Raw genomic sequence first — 16,432 nt, forward strand, 5'->3', positions numbered from 1 at the left:
GAAAAGTCAATGTATTATTACTCTAAGGAACACAAGACTGTTTTACGGTTTAACAACCAAAAACTGTGTCGTATCTTTGCAGACTTTACTCAGACCGTTGGAAGCATCTACAAACAGCAAAAATTAATTTCTGGTGTATTGTGATATGAAACCATCTGGAGAAAAACTTGATTGCTGAATCTCATCCCCAGGTCATCAAATACTGACAGCTTTGGTAGGTGGTTCAGGACCAGCCCAAAGCTTAAGTCATGTTATGACTCAAGGATGAGACTCAACAGTCAACTATCTCCAGAATCACCTTAAAAGTTACATAGTGTTGCTTTAAAAGGTCTACAAATGTAAATGAGAGGCCATGAACCTGTAGACGATGTGACAGATAAGGGGGTTGATCTAGGTTACACCAGCAGGATGAATGTAGGGATGTCTCCGCCTTCTTAGCGCCGAATAAATCACCTGTGATCGCCACACAATGCATGCTGGTTTCAGTTCTGTTGGCGCCCCACCTGACTTTGCTGTGGCGTCACACGGGGACAGCGTGAGTCACAACATCAAGGTGGCTGCAGTTTTTTTCAGCGAGGAGCTGTAATTTCAGTCCACTGTGACGCACAGTTGGATGTTTCTGGGAGTCATTTGAGGTGCCACAGCTCGAGGCATTCATACAGTGGCTTAACCTCGAAGCTGGCTGCTATTTAAAGGAGAAATACATAAGAATGTTAAGCAATCTATACGTATGAATCCCTTTGTATTGCCTATGTGTGGACAGATTGTAATGTGACTTAAAGAAAGAGACTTTCTTGGTTACCATAAGCTCGTGGAATGATTTCCAAATTACTACTTTTTTTTCTGGGGAAATCTGAATGATGTGACATTAAGCCCCATGTGTGGTCCCATTTGCATTTCTACTCCCCTACAGCATCAATGATGTGCAACACTAGCTAACATTAGCTTAGGAATGGCACCCACCATGCCACAGCATCGAACACAAAGTTCATATTACTCCTAAATTCAATTTGCTTGCTGGCTTAGCAAAACACATTTGTAAGTAGATAAAATAAACTAATTCATTCAGACATTCAGGGTTAATCTGGCTGGTAAATTGAATACCTTTGCTATTTGCAAAGTAGCTTACTTTATCAGCTCAATAATGTTATCGCAAGTCTAACCTAGATAATTTTTTGTCTTTACCAGCCAGGAGCGATGCAAGGCAGGGGTGGCCGTCTAGCTCACTGTAACCTGAACTAAGCTAAGGTTAGCCAGCTAGCTGTAGCTTAGCCAGGTGGCCGGTGTTGTCTGCTTTGTAATGGTACCTGAAAAAGTATATGACAAATGGAAACCGAGCTAGTATTATAGAGACAATGGAACATCACGGACAGTAACATCATTCTAAATGTGGTCGTACTGTATTTTTCACTTATCGTTTGTCATTTCAGCATTCAGTCTCTTGTATGTTTTGGCCGATGATGATACTCACTTGTGCCTATGGAGCTCTAATGCGAGCAACATAACGGCCTTCGGTGCTGTTAATACCGAAGATTTCCTCACGGTACCACATTGCACCTTTAATATGCACCCTGTGCTTTGAGCAGAAGTGTAATATGATATAAATGGAATTTCTTATGGCTCAGCTTTCTCAAGCCCTAAAAAAAATAAAAAATACCACAAATCTACCGACTCCTCTCTCCCCAAAACAATGCTCTATTGTTTTGAGGGTCTACTCGGTGGCAGTCGGGCCCACCTATCCAAATCTGTAACAAAAGAGAGCGCGCGTGTGAGCAGGTGTGGGAACAAAAGGAGCGGGCTGGAGGTGCATGTACAAAGTGGAGCGCACAGATGATGTAAAGGGTCAGCCCAAACCTTGCTTCTCATCGTGACGGACCGGCCTCTTCCTTCTTTTGTGGATCCCTTTGTTCGCTATTAGGTTATAGCTCAGATCATCAGCACTGACACAACAAAACAGATGGCTCACAGTCGTCAACAAAAGCCAAGGCTATCTGTTGTCCTTGACCGGAATGGCATGTACTTCCTCCCTCTCTCCCACTCTTTCTGAATCATGACACATGGCGTGTTTTCATGAGAAGGTCCTGTGATGTTGAAAGCATTCGTGAAGAAGCAAGTTACGAACGAAAAAAATCTGGTCGAATTCTCTTAAAGATAAGGAAATGACTCTCTCAGTGCTTCCTCGTCTTTCACCTGTAGCCTTGGAAACACAGCACCCATCTTTGTGTCCCTACATTTGCAACGGTAAAAGATGACTCATGCTGCTGGTGTCACTGAATGACTTCGCTCCATCAGTCCAGTGATGTTTAATATTAATATTTGGGATTGATGGCTACATGTGTTTTATAAAAACGATATTGAAACACCACAGGCAGCCGCTTTAATCCACTCTTTTATTCATCTCTAGTATGATTCTCCTCCACATTGTGAATATATTATTAAAGTTGGATAAATTCTGATTGCATTCAGTCGTTTCTTGTTTTTGTTTTTTTTTCTGTCGCTAAGCATCCTCTTTGCTGACATTTCCAATGTCTCTATACAATCAGAGACTGATAAACACAGCCTGGAGTATCCTTTCTGTATTATCAGTGATTCAAAAAGAAAGAGGTTCAGAGCAATAACAGCGGTGAGCACCAGCATGATGGTAACAAAAGGTTTTCAGCGATGAAAAAAGTCTTGCGTTCATGAAATGACTAGATAGCATTATACAGGACAGATGAGTGCTTCTCTTTGGAGTGGCTTTTTCTTCACAGCAGAAGTAATGTTTCTAGGGCACTTCATTTGTTTTTCTGCAAGGTAAATTTGTCTGTAGCTGCGCCTGAAAACATCTGGATGCGGTATCAAAGGATCCGTTTGTTGAACAGATAATATCAAGTATTTTGTTCAAAAATTTGAAATATTTGGAAAGGTGTTTTCTTGCCAAGAGTTAGATAAGAATATTGATACTACTAATACTTTCCTGTTTGTGCAGTAAATATGGACCTGCGGCCAGACGTCAGTTAGCTTCACTTATCATAAAGGCTAAAAAACAAACAAAAACAAGGGATGTGGAATTGTAAAAGTTGTGACATGCAGGCAGGGTATTGTTTGTTACCTTTGGACAGGAGCCAGGAGATGCTGTTCCCCCAGATGTGTCACTCATGTCATTCAGTCAGGCTTCAAGTCGAGTAAAATTGCTGGTTGTGTCTATTCAAGTCAAGCTGACTCCTTAGTTGAAAGGTGCAACAAGAACTGGCCATCTACCGAATTCATCCTCAAAAGTCACACAGAGGGCAGCGTAACACCAGAGGACGTGCTAACTGTTGCTGACTGTAGCTGCTGTTAGGTATTTAGCTCATTCAGCAGCACAGCTAGCAGTCTGGACTGTGAGCTCAGAGCAACAGGGGAGTATTAGACTGGCCTCGCTAGACGGTAAACATGCCAACTTCATTAGCAGTCCCTGCAACACGCCATAAAGTTAAAACTTTTATTTCTTCACATCCAACTGAAGCTCTTACATATTGCACCTTTAAGTCAAGTCACATTTTCACCCCAAGATACCTGGTTGTTATACAGAGAAAAGACAAGCTAGGACTTCCCATCTAACGACGATATTACTGGCCTGTTCTCAAAGTATGACAATTTGTATTGCAATTACTGTTATTTAATGAAATAAATGTAATCAAGCAGATGACCCTATAAAAGCTTATTTATTTCTTAATTACTTCTCAATCAAATCATTTTCCCTCCCAATCACATTTAAACATTGACATCACTGAGGCATCATGTCCCAAATCAAGTCAAGTTGCAAGCCATTAAAACAGTTATTCCAGTAGAATCAAGTCCACATCTCGGTTTATTCCAGTGCTTATGCTATGTTATGCTAAGCTTGTGCTAACAATGGCCTGTGCTGTAGCTTCTTACTCATCGCTCCCATCCATGAGAGTCATATCAATCTTCTAATATAACTCTGACTAACTCTTGCAGAAAAGTATATTTTCCAAATATTTCGACTACTCCTTTAACTAAATGCACTTGGTGAGAGAGAACGTGATGCATCCTGTCACTGCAAATGTTTACAAATGTCGAGAGAAACTTCCACCGTGACCTGTAGCGGATCACATTGCATTCCCACTCTGTCAATATCCACAATAATGCCTGGATTACTTTCTTATTAAATAGTACGGCTCGGGTCTTTTGCAATAAGATGCATGAAAGTGACATTGCCAGCTAAGATTTTATTAAATATTTTGTGTCCATGATAAGTTTGGAATCGGTCTGTATACTGAAGCTAGCACATAAAAGCACATTTATTCACTAGATATATTACAGCAGCAACATATTAGTCAGTATAAACATTATTATGTGAAGCACTGGTAGATGATTGCTTGCACTGTAGGCCTTTTTTCCCCCCACAGGCACATGCATTGGGAACGAAACAAATGAGGAGTTCTTCGGCATAATTTTCCGACCTTATGTTCACTTGCGGTTGTGGTGCTTTTTAAAAAAATGTTTGGGATGAGAAGAGACCATACTCACTGTAGAGGATGGTGCCCTGCGTCGATCCTGTTTTCACTGTCAGGTAGAGAATAACGGTGGTGTCCTTGGCGGCAGTAGGTAGATTATTGCTGGCACCAGAAGGCTGCAGAAGGGATGCAAGGGGCTGCAGCTCCAAGTAAGATGTGCCATCGAATGAGGGGATGTATACTGTGGTGTCTAGGGAGAAGAAAAAAAATGGATACACATTGATGAAATGCTTTTAAATGACGTGAGAAAAGTAGAATCGTATTATTCATTTCGTACACATTTGCGCTAATTACACATAAGTCTCAATGAAGAACGACCGATATAGGAAATACAGTGTCCTACAGTGCCTTTGCCCGGCCACGAACAGCAAAAAATGGCCGTTGTGTGTCTTCACAGCACTGATAGCCTGCCTGTAAGCAGAGTCAGCAGAGCCCTGTGTGTTATTTCCCACTGGATGAAAAAGGGGTATGACTTTAAGGAGAGGTGGAGGAGGTACCGGCTCAGGTCATCAGCGCCACAATCCAGCGATGATCTGTTGGCTTTTACACAAAGGACACTGCGCACCTGGTGGACAGCCTGCCGTTCGGGTACATGACAGTCCAATTCAAAATAGGCCACCCCGGCCTCAGCTCGGGGGACTCTCCCTTCAGAGTCCGGCTCGCAAGGAAAACTGCAGTTTATTCTCTGCTGAGACCTCATAAAATACAGTGTGTGTGAAGGCTTCAAAAAACTTTCTTTCTTTTTTTTTTACTATGAAAGCAATATGAAAATCCTCTCATGATTCCTGTGTTCGCTTTTTTGGGGAGGCTTTGCTGTTGGATCAAATGGATTTTTAGAGCAGACCCGTGAATGACTGACGACATTTAGAGCAGACTAGACAGTACACGAAAAGCAATGCGGAGACAACTGAACAATTTGATGAATCATGTAACATATAGTAGTGGTCTTAAAAGTTGGAATTGTTCATGATTGGCAGCAGGACTAGAGATGCAAGATCAATCAGTGTCAAATGCTGGAAACGCTCACTCACGTAATGTGGTTTTGGCTTTTCTGATCATTTTTCTGCGACGTACTGCAACTGTGCCTATTGGATTGTCATAAAAAAGAGAGGACTATGTGGGTGCTGCTTTTTCGTGTAATTTACTGTTGGACAGCCTGAGCCTTGAGTCAGACATACTGGCGGACTGGGGTGCAACCGGTTTATTAATGGCAGCAGGGATCATGCAATGCCAGTATATTGTTCATTTATGTCATTTATGTCGACAGCCTATTCAGAAATGTCCTTAACGAGGCTATGAAAGCAGCAGAGTGAACTGGCAAGTGAAAATATAAGCAAGGTAAATTGCGGGGTTTGACAATAAGGACTGCAGAGTGGCCTCGGGCCCAGCATGATGCAGACTTGGTCGAGTTTAATGATCAGTTACCAGACCGACACCTGAGAAGAGTTTCTGGTGGTAGCATTTCTCAAATTGTCAAAAATGTTATCTTCGCCTCGGTGCTTTCTGCCGCCCTCCGACTCTTTGTTTTTTCGCAACCAATCATGGTGGAGGTCTCCTCCGAGTTGCGCAGAAAATTATGTGGAGTGGAGATGAAAGCCAACACTTAAAATAACAAAGCCAGAACTACAAAACTGTTTCTTTTGTTGAGGAAGGAGGAGCGTCTTTTTCTTGGGCTGAGAATGATGAATCAATCCTGTAATGTTTGCTGGCAATTTCTGAGTAAGGCAGATTGAGCTGGCACATTTTTAAAGGCACCGGCAATTACAACAAACACACACTCAATGCCCACAAAAAGAGCTGGCAGCACCTAGCCAGTGTGTTGGCAAAGCAGGAAGTGGACAACCCCTCATCAGGTCCCATTATGTGTCAAACACAGAAACAGAGAGGCTCAACACCCTGAAAAAAGCTCTTTTTCTTTGCTTTTAAAGAAAGATGTTGGATAATTCTCCACACTACGTTTGGAGAAAAGATTCTCTCTTGTCCTGATGTATGAAAATATTACCTGCACCATGGGACAATTCATATCTTATAATTAGATTCTTGTAGAAAAAAAAAACAAAAAAAAAAACTTAACCCACACACATCAAATGTAATCACAGCCAATTAAGTACCTCCTGTTACTTGAAAATTGTTATATTGCTATAAAGCATAACACTGTATTATACTATTTATGGCTAAGATTAAAACTTAAAAGTAAAGGCAAAATATCAGAAGCGACTCATTTCAGGAAAATACCTTTTTAAAATTTTTCACACCAAAAGAAAACAGCACTTTAAATGAAAAACACGTGCACAACCTTATTGGGTCTGATGTCGTGGTAAGGTTAAAGTTGCTGAAGAGACATAAATGGGACAAAACTGTGCTCTCAACTCTCATTTTACTATCATTCCTCTCTAGCCAACATCCTACACCAAAGCTTTAAATGTGCAAGGAATAAGGACATAAGGTAATGAGCCGTAGAAAGAGGTCATGATCAATACAGACCAAGTCTGAATAATTTCCTGCCTCACTGGTTCGGTCTTTTTTGGCTACCTTCTTACCTTGCAGCCTTTTACCCCGTAACTAATTTTTGTGATCACTTAGCTTTCAATTGAATAGTTACATACCTGACAGAATGTCTTTTGTCAAGGTCTACGACCTACTGCGTCTTCTCCTGGAGAGACAATTTATCATAGCTTAAAGCTCTAGGTACCTAGATGAACTGGCTTTATCTTGACAAAACCTGTCTTATGGTTGGCTACGTGATATCAAATGCCCACTCAACCACTGGGTGCTGGCCTGGATTACGGCACACACTACCGGAGGTGCAGCCCCGGGGTCCAAACGTAACGAGACTGACAGCTCGCACATTTCAAGATACATATGCAGAGGCCGCACATAAGTTGCCTTCTAAATCTGAGTAGGTCTGAAAGCTGCTTTAGACTGAAATTCTTCATGTGCTAAAAAAAAAACAAAAAAAGAAACACACATAATTGTGGTGGCTTAGCTTACATGGTGATATTAAATGTGAGCAGGCATTCTGTTGGTGGTATTTCCTGTAAGACATCTGGCTTTCTAGCTACAAAGGGGAGTTTGGAGCTTTACTGGACATTAGCGCTGACAAGTGAATTTAGGATCCACTGCTCACATATAAAACACTCATTTCATAAAAGCTACAGCTCTGTCTAAGAAGTAAAGAAAATCAGAATTGAAGAAACTGCAAACGAACTGTTTGCCAATGAAACCTTTGAGCCCACGTAAAAATATCCTTTCTATAATCATGTTTCTCAGAGTGGTGACCCTCGCCCCATTTCATACCCAACCATGATACTATCGCCTTTTTACCAATTAACCTATTATCACCTCCACTACAGAGGTTATGATTTCGCCCATGTCTATTTGTTCATTGGTTGGTTTGTAAGAAGATTTCTCCAAAACTAGGATGGAGGATTGCTCTCTGCCCGGAGTAGACCCCATTTTTGTTTGGGTGCCGGCTGGGGTAAAGGGACTGTTCCATGAATATTTTCTCCCTTTCTTTAGCATTGCTTGATGGGCTGTTTTCGGTATTTTTGTGACTTTCTCAGGGAATATTACATAGATACTGATTTAAAAAAAACAGCTGATTTAGGTGGCTGATGCCGATCTAAATAAAAATCTGGATGTAGCAGATATAAATATGTTTACTCAAACATATTGGATGAGGCTTGATTGAAATAAAAGTAACTCTTTGGCACTGGGGGAGGTATATGCTCTACTGCGTGGCATTCTAATTGGTAACAGGTGACTATTGTTGCTGTCACATAAACAACCAGGTTGCCTTCTCTTTTCTCCAACAACACAGGATAAACCATCAGTTCTTCATTCATTAAGTCTATAGTGGAGACATGAAAGCTGATAGAAAACTTGTCAGGGGGCCAGCCTTCATCTTCCTGGAAGATTGCACAATATAATGACTATAGGACAATGCAATCAACATTTAATCCATAATGGTAAGTTAGAGCTAAAAACACAGGGTCTGAAATAGCTATTCTACAATGTATGAGCGACAATGTAGAAGGACTCGCTCGCTGTGATGACCTCTCAGAAAATCATCAATGGAAGCTGCAGCTTTCTTCGGCTTTACTGAGCTGGATAGTGATATTTAACTCATTAACTGCCCGGCTCACAACATTACGGTTCTGATTCACTCCCACCACCAAACTACTAGCTTGGTTTGTTGGCCACAGTAGGCAGTTGTTGTCTGCGAAAAATCTCCTGAAATCCACTTGTTGCTGCTGTCCCGATAACAAAAAAGAGACAAAACAAAACTTAAAATGGCTAATCATTGCCTATAATATTGTAGGAAGAGTATTTATGCTGCATTAAGTGCAGTGTGTATGTTGCAGCTCATTGCAGTACATTGTATTTCATCATAATATGTAATAATCATTGTATGTTTTCTATGAAAATCTGCAAAACTAATATAGATGATATTTAACGTTGCGCAGTAAAAAGTGTATTTGCCCAGACGGAGTGACGGTAAGTGGCAAAATAAAATGTGAAACCGAGTACAGTCCTTGCGTAAAAGTACTAATAAATAGACAATGCATACATTACACGGTCTATTTTGTCATCTCTACTGCTTTAATTCTTGATCTGATGTTGTTTTAACCTGTTTGTGAAAACCTAACCAGGTGCTGGGGCTACAAATTAGCCCCCAGCTACACCCTCTCTGTACATGACATCTGTTGCAGATCCCCTTCCGATGTATGTTCATCTGTATCCACGTTTAAAAAGCAGAAGGTGCACTTTTATAATACTGGCATTTCAAATACTGGGAATCTTGTGTATCAGTGGGAGGTACAGTACTGTATGTGGGAGTGATTGCTCATCTGATCAAAAGGTCTGAAGATGGAGGGCGTTTTAGGAGATTGCTTTGCCTTTAAGGCAAATTTTTGATCTGTGGTTTTGGGCCAAAAATTGACTTGACTATGTTCCTCATTTTCTTTTATGTATAGCCTGAGAGAGCGCTCATCAGTCTATGTTTTTCATCAGATATCAAGCAAAAATGATCTACTACTAGCCACTATTTCTGACATGTATCATTAACATTGATCACATCAGTAGCAGATCAGACCTTCTTGAAAACTAAAATAAGGTGCTGCGAAGACTGGTGCAACGTGATATTTCTCTTAGATGCACAGTGTACGACATGTCAGCATTTCATCTAGGACACAAACAAGTCGACATCGTTAGTCACCGGGAGCAATGACATATCTATAATTAACTGAGAGCAGGGGTGACTTGTTACATTCTCGTGTCTATTCTTAATTCAAGTCGATGTGAGGACAAGGTTGTCGCCCAGCGAAGTTGCCACAGCGATACACACTCGCGGACCCTGTCAGCATATAAACAGCCTGTGGACTCCGTCTGCGGGCTATCAAGAACTAGTGTTGCAAAGCACATCGCTGGATGAGTGCTCATATGAGATTGCACTCTGTTAAAACCTGAGAGACTGAACTGCTTGTGAGGAGGAGCGATTCCTCAAACTCAGCAGAAATGACTCCAAAAGGCCACTGCTGGTATTTAAGGGAAAAGTTTATGTGTGACAAGTTGAGGGATAAGCAGGAACTTACTTTATGGTCATGGAGGGGTAAAGTCTGAGGGTAAATCCCATTACTTTTTTAAATGACTCATGAGAATGAAGTATGAAATGAGATTACACAATTGTGAGAATATATCAAATCAAGCATAACATCTGATTCATTTCACAGGTATGGGAATTTACTGCGTGCCTTGTTACGCACCATTACATCAAATAGTCAGGTTTTAATGCATCTTTGGGTTATCCAGGTTAATTTCCAATTAGTAAGGTTACCCTTACGCCCGCACATCGCCACGCTGGCAATATATCCATGCACTCGGTCATCGTGCGATGATATTTCGTGGCATACACGAGTTATTACCCTTCTCTGAACCTTGCGAGGAGCAAATGAATGAATAAATGAGTGAATAGATCAATGAATGATTCATATTTCCTATTATCTACAGTCTGTTCAGAAGTTGGCTAAGCCTCTTTAATAGCTGGCGTCTCTGTCATGTATTGGGGGTGGGGGGAGGGGGGCGCACCACTTTCCTCGATGTAGGCCTCTCCCACGGGAAAAGCAAATGAGAGTGAAGTCACAAAAATAGCATCATTTGTGTTACAGTGCCTGGAGAGACAAATAACATTTCAGTCGGTTACTTAAAACACCTGTAAATTAGCGTTTTCACAACACATGGCAAAAGGTGTCAAGTAAAGGTGTCAGGTGCACGCAGGCAGCTCAAGCCACGTTAACGACTGTTAACATTAACTCCGAGCAGCGTTTCCGTCAAACTTCCTTGTATTCTGTAAATACAAGGTTAAGCTATCAGCATAAATCATGTTCAGGGATGGTGGAGCTGAAGATCAATCCAGTGTTCATTATTGGGTTCTCTTTGAAATGTAATTTCCCACCGTTTAAATTTATATTCCCTGGGCTTAAAAATGTACAGCACATATGACATTTGGTAGCTTGTGTTATCCAGAGCTCCTTATTCAAAACTCGTGACTGAGAGCACTGTTGGCGCGACGCTCTTTGACCTGCTGAGAAAAAACGTTTACAGTGATAACGGTGGCAAAGTTATCACTAAGAAATCACTCGGCATTTCGCTTCTTAACTTTGTTCTAGACAGGAGTGACAGAATGGGGATTTTTTTTTTTTCAGATTTTTGCTGCGGCCTCATTTTAAAGCACTTATTTCCATAATATAGAAAATACGGAAAATTGGAAGGCCAGACGGTTATGTCATTCTGACATAAACCCATTAGCTGCTTTGCCTAAATACTTTGCTCAAATTTGATTCACTTTTACAAGAGGAAAAAAGCCTTTAGGATGAGGACTAAGTGGTGTAGATATACAGTATAAAGTAGATGCTGCTTTTTACGGCTTGCGAGATGCATCTCTGCGGCTGCCATCTTGCTTTAGTGTTCTGACCCGTTCAAAGAGTAGAAAATGCCAGACTCTTATGCTGCTTTTGGATGTTCTAATGAAAGAAATGCCAAAATCATGAATCAGGGAATGACATTTCACAGGTACGAAGTTATTTTACAATATTTCACTTGGTTGAAAGTACTGAATTTGATATATTGCAATAAGCAATCCTTATTTTAAGCGCACATGAGGTTAAGTGACTGCTCTGACTCCAAGTTAAACTCATTTATGTCAGGCAAGGACAAAATGATGATGATTTTAATTGAGGTGATACTAACAATATGCCTAAGAAAAACACATATATACAACAACCCTAATCAATCTTTTTATATTCAATTCAACTTTATGGTCATTATTTGAATGCTTATACACTGAGCTGTCAGTTGCGGCATTACATACATGACATATAAGTGCAACATTACAGTGCAGGACCACAGCGAACAACTGTAGAACTGTTCGTATTTTACAGTGAGGTAGTATGGTAGCTTGAAGCATACGTGTAGGTCCCTGTGCAGTGGTAGTGAAGTATCAGTAATCATATAATAATACAATATAGTCAGTACAATGCAATACTTTTCATAATGGAATGTAATAATGTAATACAGTGAATAACAATGTGAGTGGACTCAGGGATGGCAGACTGTCGATGGAGAATAGACGTCTCAGTGTCCAGTGTTCAGTCGTGTGTTGATAAGCCGCAGACAGCTCAGGACAGAAACTATTTCTTCCGTCTGGATGTGAGTGTCTATATAGTCCAGCACATCCCTCTTGATGGTAGGGGGACGAACGGGTTGTGACTCATGTTTGTGGGGTCACCGATGAAGCCGAAGGGCATTATACATTTACATGAGATCGGAGGGCTAAATTTATTCATCTCTCTCGTAAAAACAAGCAGCCCCGAGTCATTCCCTGGTGTTTTTTTTTTTTTTCACTTATGCTAAACTGTAAGATTGGTTCATTGCCATTGCACTTCAGCACTGCACAGCCATGCTGACGCAGTGGAAATAAGTACTTGTTTGGTCATAATGTGTGACCTGAAAAAGTCCCCCTAAGTCCAATTGCTCTTAATCCAAAACCCACAATTTCCTCTCAAATGCTAATAAACGTATTTCTTCCATAGGGCGACATTTTCTCACAGGTTTTTTGGCAGCGAAGCCGAAAAAGATTACAAAAAATGCAGCAAAGTTTGACGGAGCTACCGGACGCTGCATATATGCAGTAAGAAAATGAGATTACAACCTTATTACGTAGGGTAAGTTCATCCTACATATTATCCTAGAGAACTATAACTGTTTCTATCCAAGTATTTTAGTATGACAAGAATGATGTGTATCAAAAATACATGTCTGGCATTTGTAACATACCTAACAGCTTGAAAATAATACAGTAAGTTATGAAGATTTTAACTAAGTGTGGGAGGGATTTTTTATATATTTAAATGCTACCTGTAACCACCACAAACTACTGACAAATGATGAATGCACCTTGACCTGGAAAGAAGCGATCTATTACCTCAGAGTTAGCTAAACATGCTAACGATCGCTGCTCAGGCTTGAGCAGATAAATGTTGTTAAATCCAGTCTTCACACTTCTGCTCTGGTTTTGTTTTGCAAAGGCAAAAAAAAAAAAAAAGAAGGCACCGTCCTCCAAACCCATTAAATGTCAAGTAGCCCAACATGTGGAGAAGCCTGATAGACATGTCACGCAAATCTCAATCGGAGAATGTGCATTCCAGTCATAATTCCCTTCGACCTGAATCCACCTACGTAGCGACAGACAAGGCAAACAAATGCACATACCAAACTGACTAAACTCGTGCGACTGTCTCATCAACATTTTTACTCTGCATCACAGTGGTGTGTGTTTTTAATCCACGGTGGAGGATTTACCACATACTATAGCTCTTGCAGGGGGGTGCGCATGGCTACCACAACACCATCCGACATGTCTCTCACTTTTGAGCGGCTCGCCTTGCCTTATCAAGCACACAGGCAATTAATTCACACTTCTGGTGTCACTGCTGTTGGCAGAGACAGAGAATGGCCACAATAGCAAAATACAGGAGGCTGTTGTCTACACTGCCAGAGCACATCACGCATGGCGAGAGAGGCAGAAAGGGATGTCGGAAGCCACATCTAAGTGCAGTGAAAAGAAATCTGAGATGGAAAAGAAAACTCCTCAGTATGTGTGTGTGTGTGTGGTACTGCTGTCTCCCTTAGAATGAAATAAATATTTTTTGATGCGGACAAGGGTCAGCGCTCGGGCTGAATGTTGAAAGTGCTCGCAAGGTCGCCTTCTCGTTCTCGACTAGCGCTGGAGGTGAACGTGGACACGGCGACGGTTCAAGCAGCTTATACGGATCTTTCATTTCATTAATCACGTCCTGAATAATTCACATCACTCAAAAATTCCTATTGCAGCCGACTCCATTCTCCCTCGTAGTGAAACCTATTAGCCAAAGAGGCTCAGCATATATTAACAAACATAATTTGTTGGCTGGCTCTCGGTGATACCACAGTGGAGGTCACAGTACAGTAGTTTTTTAAGCTTTTTTTTTTTTTTTTTTTACAGTGTGTGTGTGTGTGTGTGTGTGTGCGATTGTGTATAAATCACAATCGCACACAGGAGCTGGGAGAAAAAAAACTCTCAGCTAAAAAAGAATGGCAAAACATTTCCAAGCTTACCTTTCTCACAAAAAGTTCCACTAAAGTGAAGCGGGCAGTGACAGGAAGGCAGAACTCCACCAGGCAGCTGATGACATGTCCCTCCATTGCGGCAGAGACCGTCACGGCAAAGTTGAGGTTCACGCGGAGGTTGTTTTGGTGCTCGCGTGGGAGCTGCTGCCGCCGCCGTCGTTGTGTTCACTCCGTCAGAGGTGGTTGATTGAGTTGTCAAACTTGAGGAGGTTGTTGTCGAGGCTTCCACGGCATACAAATTGTGTCTGTAAAAATTGGACAAAAGTTGGAGCGGTCTGAGTGGACAAAAATCCAATTAGACGTTATTATTAGTTGCTTTTAGGGTTTCTTGTGCAGTGATTCTGCCTATTAATTGCGAGGTAAATGCAGTCATTCACCAGGCAGACAGACTAAAAATCCCAGAAAGAAAGGGAAACTCAAGCGCTGCTTATCAAGATAAGTGGTCAGATTTCCTCCACTCTATCGGATAAAGCAAAATGTGACCGGTGGTGCTTGTTAAAACCGTTTGATCCAACTTTAACAATATAAACACACGTTTGTTTACGCGTTTGAGTGATTTTCCTTCGGGGGCTTTTTGTTGCTCGAGCCTGGAAACCGACCAACTAAAACAAACCCTGATTCATGAGCGAGAAACAAAAGATGCTGGGTGATAATTAAATCAAAAAGAGGAGTTCATGATGAAGCAATTGATTTTTCTTTTAGAATCCAGAGAGTTTACCTGCACCGTTCTATGTTGCTGCCGGCGATGGCGTCGGATGTGGAAAAGCTCCTCAGTTTATTCATTTCAATTATTTCAATGCAGCCAGTGTAGTTGTGGAAAGGCTTTGCTCTCTAAAGGCAGAAAAAAAAAAACTTTTTATAGTTTATATATGCAGTTTTAACAATATAGTGTGTTACATAAATGCTTAAGAATGCATCTCATTCAGGATCTCATGCTGGTTGAGAAATCAAACAGTGCTGTTAGATCCTCACCTGATTGGGTAGGTATTGTTGTGGCAGACCGCCTGTGAAGATGTGGTTTGTTTTCTGTATCATGTGTCCCAACCAGTAATTACTGGCTATGCTTCTGATTTTCTCGTGACCAGAAAGAGTGAGCTCTGCCTCACAGGGGGTCAAGCGTTGCCTATAAAAAAGAAAGTATGAATAGTTATTAATTTCTCATCAGCACACACGTTTTCTGTCTTTGGTCGATTTCAATGATGAAAGTCTCCAAACCGTGAACGCATTCTTTCAAGTTAAAATGGAAATAACTTTCAAGGCTTTGAAGAGAGAAATCGTTCATCCCCTTTTCAAAAAACAAGGTTTGGCTGACATTGACATGACCAGAGTTCTTATGCATGTGGTAAATAATAAGAGACATGTTTTCTACGGTTCCATAATGAAAAGGATTTTTACTATATTAGGGGTGAAAGGATGAGCTGCAACAAAAGAGACTGCAACCCGTGGATAATATGAACGTATATGCTTTTAATTAAAACATTCTATTGTGATGCTCGAGCTTTGCAACGTGGAAAGCAAAGATCCAAAAACTGAGGTAACTGACATGCAACTGTTTGTTTACTCTGATGATACATTCATTTATCACAATCCTGTTCCGAGGTGCGACGGCTGAACCCCATTGTGTTTTCTCTAGGTGTTTTACTATTTTGGACCCACCCCACAGCAATTCATAGATTTCTAAAAACCAATTCTCCACTCTGAGACAACAGGGGAGAGCAGATAATTACCTAAGTGCAGATTCTGGACTAACCATCTGCAGCTCGAGGGTACTCGGGCCACAGATGCCCATTCTCCTCTCCGGTGTCTCCCGATACCCCTTGTTCCCCGAGTGGAAGTTAGGAGGCCCGCGAAGCAATCTAGTCTGATTTGTTAAGCCTGTGCTTTGCAGGCTGTTGCATATGCCGGCTAAACACTCGGGGCACTAACTCGGAGCTGCATAAGTCCTTCCTCTAGAGCCGGCGTGGAGAAGCGGTTAATTTAGAAGCAGTCTGCCAGAGCGGCCTGGCCAGCAGCCAGAGGGCACTGTGCTCACTGTCCTTGAGAAGTCAGCCCCACTGGGTTTCTATTTAACATATTGAAAAGCGTCTTTGACGGGAAGATATATTAAAAGTCTATAATGAGTTAGGCGGCGACGTTGAGGATGGCCGTGGCGTTGTAGCTCTGGGTCAAACCAGACAAAGATGGACGGACTCGGCCATCAGACAATTACAAAGAATTTGCTTTGTGACACCAGGAACCATTTTTCCATACTCCCAACCCTCTAG

General features: G+C 41.4%; 1 protein-coding gene across 7 annotated transcripts in view; it reads right to left on the bottom strand.

Annotated features, from left to right (window-relative positions):
- eys (eyes shut homolog) overlaps positions 1-16,432 on the bottom strand; it is a 313,003-nt gene that overhangs the window by 53,880 nt on the left and 242,691 nt on the right. For all 7 annotated transcript variants that reach the window (XR_003986886.1, XM_030441358.1, XM_030441361.1 and 4 more), the window contains 4 exons: positions 15,141-15,291; positions 14,887-14,999; positions 14,157-14,413; positions 4,516-4,692 (listed from right to left, as the gene is read on the bottom strand). Coding sequence is in view for 6 of the 7 variants with exons in the window: in XM_030441358.1 (XP_030297218.1) it covers positions 4,516-4,692; positions 14,157-14,413; positions 14,887-14,999; positions 15,141-15,291 (698 nt within the window). In the remaining variant the exon portion in view is untranslated. The remainder of the gene's footprint in view (positions 1-4,515; positions 4,693-14,156; positions 14,414-14,886; positions 15,000-15,140; positions 15,292-16,432) is intronic.

Source organism: Sparus aurata, chromosome 15, assembly GCF_900880675.1.
Source record: "Sparus aurata chromosome 15, fSpaAur1.1, whole genome shotgun sequence".
NCBI classification, from domain to species: domain Eukaryota; kingdom Metazoa; phylum Chordata; class Actinopteri; order Spariformes; family Sparidae; genus Sparus; species Sparus aurata.